This window comes from Scardinius erythrophthalmus (genome assembly GCF_964197995.2).
Source record: "Scardinius erythrophthalmus genome assembly, chromosome: 3".
Classification (NCBI taxonomy): domain Eukaryota; kingdom Metazoa; phylum Chordata; class Actinopteri; order Cypriniformes; family Leuciscidae; genus Scardinius; species Scardinius erythrophthalmus.
Window position 1 is genome coordinate 24,059,785 of NC_138223.1, and position 9,820 is coordinate 24,069,604.

General features: G+C 36.8%; 1 protein-coding gene across 1 annotated transcript; it reads left to right on the forward strand.

Moving 5' to 3' along the window:
• The first annotated feature begins 346 nt into the window (after window positions 1-346).
• Window positions 347-7,632, forward strand: LOC308688396 (uncharacterized protein). Its single transcript, XM_081361410.1, has 9 exons — window positions 347-653; window positions 1,452-1,664; window positions 1,759-1,897; window positions 3,175-3,309; window positions 3,393-3,901; window positions 4,479-4,798; window positions 5,291-5,463; window positions 5,661-5,875; window positions 7,121-7,632. The coding sequence occupies exons 1-7, from the start codon at window positions 367-369 to the stop codon at window positions 5,296-5,298; spliced, it is 1,611 nt and encodes a 536-aa protein (XP_081217536.1). The 5' UTR covers window positions 347-366; the 3' UTR covers window positions 5,299-5,463; window positions 5,661-5,875; window positions 7,121-7,632.
• The last annotated feature ends 2,188 nt before the right edge of the window (window positions 7,633-9,820 follow it).

Sequence of the window (9,820 nt, forward strand, 5' to 3'; positions counted from 1 at the left end):
ACTTGCATGCATATACACCTATAAACACTCGCACATACATATAAACTTCCATGCATATACACCTATAAACACTCGCACATACATATAAACTTCCATGCATACACACCTATAAACACTCGCACATACATATAAACTCGATGCGCGCATACACATCCATAAAACACTCGCGCATACATACGTGGATGCATGCTTTAGTTGTGTATGTATATGCGAGTGATTTCATATGGATGTGCGTGAACTTTTCAGTGCAACCGGAAGGCATTTCAGTGTAACCGGAAGGCATTTCAGTGTAAACGGAAGGCATTTCAGTGTAAAAGGAAGTCATTTGTGCGTACACGGAAGTAACCATTTACCGCATTTGCAATCATGGAGAGGGATCGTGCTACAACTGAAGCAATTAGCATTTTGCGAAATGTGCTTGCTTCGCCCACTATTATAAGATCAATTGCTAATTCAGTTGAATCGAATGTGTCGCCTTCTGCTCAACTGCAGTCAGAAACAGAATCTGAATTGCGCACTTTGTTTCGGCCATCGGCGCCTGCTGTACAAAGCATCAATAACAGGCCAACAACATCATCTGCCGGCGAAGTTCACGGACCACGATATCACACTCGCCAGCAGTATGGGAATTGGCAGTCTCGATCTAGAAAAAGGTAAGAAAAAATAAATCCGCTCTGGCACAACAGAACGGGTCGGGTCGGGTCGGGTCGGGTCGGGTCGGGTGGGGGTCATAGCTTCCAGACGCTATGCAAATTACAAGCGTTATACTTTATTCTCAAATTGTTAATGTTAACAACATTGCGTGACTATGAGTATAGTGTGTATTATCGTGTAGATTTCAATTTCTGTACAGTCTAATATCTAATTGTCATACCATTCGATTTGCATATAAAAAAAATATTTTAACTTAAAAAGCAAACTATGCTCCCTTCGAACTGGTTTTCTTTCATATACAAATCTTGTGTAATCCCAGGCTATCTGTAATCAGAAGCACATTTAAAACTGCAATATAATTTCATTCACACGTAACACATAGGCTAATCCTTTCTGGATTACAATCCGACATCAAAATGATAAATTTAATTATTCTAGCTGCTGTAAGAAAAGGCTATATCTGCCACCTGCAGGATCCTCACATGCCATAGCCTACTACCCGGGAAAACTTCTTCATATCTACAGACGTGACATAATGACGCAGTGCCATGCTGGAATCTACCGCGAAAACCTACCCTTACCACTCAAATTAGAAAACATTATTGCAAGATATTGAATCGGTCTAAAGTAAGGCAATAGTTTTGAACACTGGCTGGTTATGTACTTTTCCAAATATTGGTTTCAGATCATTTTTAACCCAAAACAGTTATGGACTGCAGCTTTAACTAATGGTGTCAAGTAATTTGTGATTAATGCTGTTGAAGTTTGCTTTTTTTAAGATGTGGTTGTTTTTACAGGCCCAGGACACAATACCATCGGACTTTTAATAAGGATGTTATACTGTTGACCTCTCCTGACGATAATGCTGTTGTAAAGCAAAAGAAAAAACAGCACTTGCATGAGATTGGACACGTATTAAATGCGTTTGAATTTGACAAAGCATGGGATAGTACAACGGTTTTAAGGAAAATCAAAGAAGGCTTCAAAGAAAAAGTGCCACTTGATGTAAGGTAAGATGTTTTTTTTTTTTGTTATTGTATATGTTTTACTGTGAGATGTATTATTTGATGGTGTATTAGTACCACTGGTTTTCATTGTGTGCAGTTTGGAAATACTTATGGGATGTGGCAACAAGCTCATTACACCTAAGTTAAGTGAAGGTCAGGAACTGGATGGCAGCTTGATTTTAAAGGTGTTCAAGTTGAAGGCCTTATACGTAAAACCCTCAAGACCACTACTCTTGGTAAGACTGGTGTATTTTTTTTTATGAATTTTAATTATTATTATTTTTCTTAACCATATGGGCTTCCTTATAGGGTTTTGGTTTATTTTAGGCCATATACAGTTGTGTTCATAAGTTTACATATTCCTTGCAGAATGTGCGAAATGTTAATAATTAAAACAAAAATAGAGGGATCATGAAAATTGCATGTTTTTATTTTATTTAGTACTCTCACTGTTCACTAACAGATGTTTACATATACTCCACAAAACAAAATTATAACTGAATTTGTAAAAATGACCCTATTCAAAAGTTTACATAATCCTGTGTATCATTTCCTGGATGATCCACGACTGTTTTTATATTTCGCGATAGCTGTTCATGAGTCCCTTGTTGATCCTGAGCAGTTCAACTGCATGCTGTTCTTCAGAAAAATCCTCCAACTCGTTCACATTCTTTGGTTTTCCAGCATGTTCTGCATATTTGAACCCTTTCTAACAGTGGCTGTATGATTCTGAGATCCATATTTTAACACTGAGGACAATTGAGTGACTCATACATAACTATTACAAAAGGTGAAAACTTTTACTGATGCGCAAAAAGGCAACAAAATGCATTAAGAGATGGGGATGTAAACTTTTTTAAAAATGCACGATCAGGGTAAATTGTACTTGTATGTTTCCTAGAAGACAAAATAAATATTTATGTAGCTTCAGAAGTATGATTGTTAAATAAAATGAGAAGAATTTACAAATCATCATCCTGTTCAAAAATGGAGGATTTTTCTGAAGAACAGCATGCAGTTGAACTGCACAGGACCAACAAGGGACTTATGAACAACTATCACAAAATATAAAAACAGTCGTGGATCATCCAGGAAATGACACATAGGAGAATGTAAACGTTTGAATGGGGTCATTTTTTATAAATTCAGTTATTATGTTGTCTTGTGGAGTATATGTAAACATCTGTTATGTGAAATTGTTTATTTAGGCCAGTACTAAATAAAAAATAACATGCAATTTTCATGATCACTCTTATTTTATTTGAATTATTAACATTTTGCACATTCTGTCAGGGGTATGTAAACTTATGAGCACAACTGTAGTGTATAAATGTTATGCAATGTTAACTTGTTTTATACTTCATAATTTACTTTTAGTTTTCTGTTTTTTTTTAATTCATTTTCACATTTGCAGTCACTGTTGAAAACTCTTGTGAAGTGGCAACAATACTATAAACTATGCAAGATACATTGTTTAACTAGAGATCTCATCTGTGGTGTATTATTTTCCAAGGCTGAAACAGACAGCTCTGATGAGAGCTGCTTTGAGGTTGACATGCCTGGCGAAAGGGTCTACCAGTCATCAGGTTCTGCTTCTGGAGAGAATATGACCATTGATTTGAATGACCAGTCTTCCACACAAAACTCAGTGAGTGCCTTCTTTGACATGGTTAAATTATTTTCTAGCACTTTTAGTCTTTGTCTAATGTACATTCCTTCATTTCCTCTTAGTTTTCAGTTCACAGCATTACTTTTCAGTCCTCCGCCAGTTCCATCGGTGCGTTGTCCTCCAACAGAGTTCAGTCCCCCACAAGAGCTCAATTCTCCACCAGTTCCATCGGTGCGCAGTCTTCCGACAGAGTTCAGTCCCCCACAAGAGCTCAATTCTCCACCAGTTCCATCGGTGCGCAGTCTTCCGACAGAGTTCAGTCCCCCACAAGAGCTCAATTCTCCACCAGTTCCATCAGTGCGTTGTCCTCCGACAGAGTTCAGTCCCCCACAAGAGCTCAATTCTCCACCAGTTCCATCGGTGCGCAGTCATCCACCAGAGTTCAGTCCCCCACAAGAGCTCAATTCTCCACCAGTTCCATCGGTGCGCAGTCCAATGACCAGTCCTTCAGATCTGCCTCCTGGGAGGGTGATTATGATACCTACCTTTCCCTTATTCGAGCAGCGTCTGAAGATGAGGAAGAGGATGAAGATCTTTGCTGTGCCATAATGGCAAGCATTGAGGACCAGACGTGAGTATTATTCAGTTATTCAGTCTAATTCTAATTTAAAATAAAAAAAATAATTTTCAAAATTTTGGACATGTAACAAGCCATTACACTACAAAGTACACCATTTCCTTTAGGTGTATTTTCCTTTATTATTGATATTTCAGTTCAGTTGTGAAAGTATTCTCATTTATTTGAATTTTTTTGATACTGCTTACCATAAATGCTGGTTACACCTTGTTTACTGATTCATTCCGGTAGTTGCATTGCTACTAAACACAGGATTCAGTCATTGTAACTTCACTTAACAATGTGTTGTTCTCTTCCAACACTACAAAATGTATATAATTGTAGAATTTTATATATATATACAAAAAAAAAAATTTTTTAACTACAAATAGTTTTACCAGTCTATAGAAAAACATGACAACTCACTGAGGACCTGCAGAGTTTGCAACTATTTTCAATCAGTCTGATTCAGTAGTGATTGGAATACACATTCCCTACTATGCAGCACTTTTGTGTATACATGATGTTTATATTATTTGATATATTTTTTAATTATACTGAAATTTAAATAATAAAACCTGTACTTCTTCAGAATCCCGCCTGCAGTGGAAACCCCCATCAAGGAAATATTGGAAGAACTTGCAACAAAAATAAACTCCAATCAAACCTGCAAGTTTAATATTAACCGTGCATCTGTGCTGGATGGTGCTGTACGGGGATTTACCAGACTCTCATACGATCCAAATAACAGAATGGTGATCAGGTTTTCTGATGATAAAGGGAAGTATGAAGAGGCTATTGATCTGGGTGGTCCAAGGCGTGAATTTTTACGGTTACTCCTTGTGGCACTAATGCAGTCATCAATGTTTGAGGGAAAAGAGAACAGTCTCAACTTGGCTCTTGATTCCCAAGGTAAACATTATATTTGTGCTGTTTGTTGTACAGATTTGAGAACTTTTATTCTACGTTGCATAATTGTGATTTTTAAGGATGTTTTAAGGCTGTTGTATTGACATGTTCTCTAATTTCATGTCAGCCATCAGGGAGGACAGGTATTTCATAGCAGGGAGAGCAGTAGCAGTCAGCCTTGTACATGGAGGACCTGCACCGGGTTGTTTCTCTAAGACCCTATTTGACAGTTTAGTTCAGGGGCCAGACATGTGCATACCTGTCTTGGATGACGTAGCTGACTGTGAGCTTTATAATAAAATCAAAAAGGTTTGCTTACAACTGCAGTATAAACGTTTCATTTACTTATGCACCATCATGCTTTCTCGGATTTACTCAAAAATGTGTTCCATTATAAAAGCCATAGCTTAGTATAACAATATTGTTTATAGAAAACTTTCTCTGAAATATTTCTAACTTAAATTTGAAATTCACATTCCATTTGCTCACATACAGATTTCTGAAGCCCCAACTCTTGAAGAGCTACAACACTCAACAGAGCCCATTATGGACTACCTTGCCAACGCAGGTTGTCTTAGGCCATTAAGAAGCATCGCCGACAGGGACAGGCTGGTTGAAGACTTACTGATGTTTCAGGTGGTTAATCGTGTTCGTGGACCATTTGAAAGGTTTGTTAGGACTTCAGAAATATACACAGTCCATTTGATGAATATTTTGAATCAAACAAATGTATTTAAAATAAAATTAAATACAATTATAAAATTCAATACAATTATTTAATTTATTTCATAAAATGTATTAATGCTATGTTGTTATTTCAAATCTCTCTTTTAATTGTGAATCATACTAAATTCTCTTAATATAGGTTCAGGGATGGACTAAAAACTCTCGGCGTCCTTGCAAAAGTCCAACAACACCCAGAAGCTTTTAGATCTGTGCTTTGTCACCAGCCAAATCAGCTGACAGCAGACATAATGGATGACCTATTTGAAATACAGTGGTCAGAGAATGGGAGCAACAAACGAGCAAATGAGAACCGAGTAATTGCTTTTTGGAGGGATTACCTGCAGGATGTGGAAGGTAAACTTTGTAATAAGCACATTTCACTTTTGATAAGTTACAGACAAATTAGTGGAACTGGAACATTTTTTTTGGCTTGCTGATAACATCTCATTCAAATATATTTGAAGTGCACACTGTAAACAATAATTTGTCAACTTTAAGTCAGCAGAGTAACAAATTATTTTAAGTTTACTTAAAAATGAAACTAAAAAAAAATAAAAATAAAGCCAGGGGGGTAACAAATTAATTTAAGTTGGAACAACATTTTTTTACAGCATCATAATTTAAATCAATTCATTGATTTGAAGCAGTAAATTATCATTTGTTCTGCAATATAAAGACAAATGTCAATATGAAGCTTTTTAGTGTAATGTGATTTTAAACGCATGTATTGTTGTATGTGACGCTATTGCTGCTAGTGGTCTGCTAACTCCATTGATACAATATCTATATGTATATACAGCTGTGCTCATATCTCTTCTAAAAGTGATATTTAAAAAAGACAGATTGTATGAATCACATTTTGTTTTATTTACCACTGACCTGTGTATTTCACAGAACACAAAAATAATACTTGAATTTACCAAAATAACCCAGTTCAAAGGTGTACAGACTCTTCATTCTAAATTTTGTGTTGTATGTTTTTGAGCTTTGTGATAGCTGTTCATGAGTGTCTTGTTTTATTAGCCATTAAACTGTCCACAGCACATTAAAAAAAATCCTTAAATTTCTCTGCTTTTCAAACATTATCTGCATTTGTGAGCATGTTCTAGCAGTGACTTATGTATGATGTAGGGATTTATGTTTTCACACTATGGATAGTTGAGAGATCAGTTACTGAAGTTTCAAATATTAAGTGTTGCAAATGTTAACAGGGACGCAACACAATTCAATACATTAAGAGCCAGGTCAATGACAAACATGAGTCATAACTATCACAAACATAAAAAGAGTTGATTGTCCAGGTAACATACAGTATTAAGAAAAGAGTGTATCTTAACTGTTTGGGGTGGTTTTATAAATTTGGCTATTATTATGTGCTATAAATTACATGTAAACATCTGTTATGTGAAATAGCTTGGTCAGGGCAGTACTACTAAATAGAAACTAAAATAAAAACATTTTGATCCTCCTTTTTTATATATTAACTTTTTGCAGATTTTTTAGGGGGTATCTGTGTCTTTTTTCCCCCCACCCAAATACACTGTGTAGTTGTTGATTTTTTCCTTTTTTTTTTCTTTTTTTCTTTTTCTATTTACTCAGAGGAGGGGTCACAAAGGCTTGGAGCAATCTTAGCATTTGCTACAGGATCCGATCAGGTCCCACCAGTTGGATTTCATCCTCAGCCCTCTATTGCCTTTCACCATGACACAGAAACTCCACAAAGATTTCCAGTTGCAAATACATGCATCAACTGCCTTCGCCTGCCATTATATAGCACATATGGCGCTTTTAAAAGCAACATGGAATTTGCCATTAATAATACCCAAGGATTTGGCAAGGAGTAAGAGACACTTTTAAATGCTAAGATGTTTTAATGCTGAGCCAAAGTGTTCTTATTGAGGCATTTGTTTTAGTCTGACAAAACTTTATTAAATAATTTTCAGCAATGTTAGAATGAATCTTAGCAGTACTTGTTTAAACCTTAGCTATAGAATTTAACAGTTTTCAGCCGTTGCAGTTTTTGCTAGCATTTCCTTAATGCAACATTTGTCAACACTTGTTAAGGAGTTCTAATTCAGAACAATCACAATAAAGCACTTTTACTGTGTTCTAGCCTGTTGTCAAGTCATCTTCATTTATATAGCGCTTTTAACAATGTAGATTGTCTCAAAGCAGCTTTACAGAGATAAGCGTATAATTTAAGGTAACAGAGATTGTTTCGGCTTTACAGCAGAGTTAAGTTATTTCCATCTAAACTTAGTTTTAATTGATTTGGTTCCGTCGCAATGATCATTTGTTATTAAATTTGGGGCCGCTAAGACGACACCCTTCTCTCTACACAGACTTTAAACGCGAACCTGTGAGAAACGCTGATGGCAGTCACATGCGCATTTAGAATGGGTTCTATAGTTATGTGCGTTAGAATATACGCAGGTTTGGAATTCCCTACAAGCCAAGCCTAAACAAAATACTTGTCTTTCCTTATAAATTTTGATAAGGAATTTTATTTTATTTGTTGCTTTGGGGTAGGACCGCAAGACGAATTTTCCCGACAACGCCTTATCTGTAGAGTGGTAGTGGGATCCTCCATAGGGAGAGACTAGTTGGCACTTCAGCACTGCGTTGTCATCGGTCCAGGTGAAGGTCCTTCGTCAGATCTGGATACGGCCTGGATCCGGCAGGCTGCGGGAAAACCTTGGGATAAACACAGACACTAAAATTAGCGTAGATGCCATTCTTCTCATGATGTAACGAGTACATCAGGATTTTTGGGAAGTGTTCCCGGTTCCGGCTGACCTAATCTATGCAGCACAACATTAAATTATAGAAGTCTATAATGTATTATGTGAAAGCTAGGTCAAAGAGATGTGTCTTTAATCTGGCTTTGAACTGACAGAGTGTGTCTGCTTCCCGGACAATGGTAGGAAGACTGTTCCAGAGTTTTGGTGCTAAATAGGAAAAGGATCTACCGCCAGCAGTGGATTTTGATATTCTAGGTATAATCAACTGGCCGGAATTTTGAGATCGTAATAGACGTGACGGACTATAATGCGTTAAGAGCTCGCTCAAGTACTGCGGAGCTAAACCATTCAGTGCTTTGTAAGTAATCAGCAATATTTTAAAATTTATGCGATGTTTAATAGGGAGCCAGTGCAGTTTTGACAGAACTGGGCTAATATGGTCATACTTCCTGGTTCTGGTAAGAACTCGAGCTGCTGCGTTTTGGACCAGCTGTAGTTTGTTTATTAAGCGTGCAGGGCAACCACCCAGTAGAGCATTACAATAATCTAGCCTTGAGGTCATGAACGCATGAACTAATTGTTCCGCATTTGTCAATGAGAGCATATGACGTAATTTAGATATATTTTTAAGATGGAAAAATGCAGTTTTACAGATACTAGACACGTGACTTTCAAATGAAAGATTGGTATCAAAGAGCACACCCAGGTTCCTAACCGACGACGAAGACTTAACAGAGCAGCCATCAAGTGTTAGACAGTATTCTAGATTATTACGTGAGGAAGTTTTTTGTCCAATAATTAGAAACTCTGTTTTTTCAGAATTTAGAAGTAGGAAATTACAAGTCATCCAATTTTTTATATCCGCTATGCATTCCGTTAATTTTGTGAATTGATAAGTTTCGTTAGGTTTTGAAGAAATATAGAGCTGAGTATCGTCAGCATAACAGTGAAAGCTAATTCCATGTTTCCTAATGATATCTCCTAATGGTAGCATGTACAGAGTGAACAGCAGCGGTCCTAATACTGAGCCTTGTGGTACGCCATACTTAACCTGTGATCGATGAGACATCTCATCATTTACTGCTACAAACTGATAACGGTCAGATAAGTATGATTTAAACCATGCTAGTGCATTTCCTGTAATGCCAACATAATGTTCTAATCTATTTAAAAGAACGTTGTGGTCGATGGTGTCAAATGCAGCGCTAAGATCGAGTAACACTAATAGAGAGATACAACCACGATCGGATGATAAGAGCAAATCATTTGTGACTCTAACGAGAGCTGTTTCGGTACTATGGTACGGTCTAAATCCGGACTGGAAATCCTCGCAGATATCATTTCTTTCAAGAAAGGAACACAGTTGTGAAGATACTGCCTTTTCTAATATCTTTGACAGAAAAGGTAGATTCGAGATCGGCCTGTAATTGACTAATTCTGAAGGATCAAGTTGCGTTTTTTTAACAAGCGGTTTAATCATAGCCAGCTTAAAGGTTTTTGGTACGTATCCTAGAGACAAAGACGAATTAATGATATTAAGAAGAGGATCTATGACCTC

Coding starts and splice junctions, on each gene's coding strand:
- LOC308688396 (XM_081361410.1), top strand. CDS start 367: ATGGAGAGGGATCGTGCTACAACTGAAGCAATTAGCATTTTGCGAAAT. Junction 1,898..3,174: donor CCTCAAGACCACTACTCTTG/GTAAGACTGGTG, acceptor TTATTTTCCAAG/GCTGAAACAGACAGCTCTGA. Junction 3,902..4,478: donor GCAAGCATTGAGGACCAGAC/GTGAGTATTATT, acceptor GTACTTCTTCAG/AATCCCGCCTGCAGTGGAAA.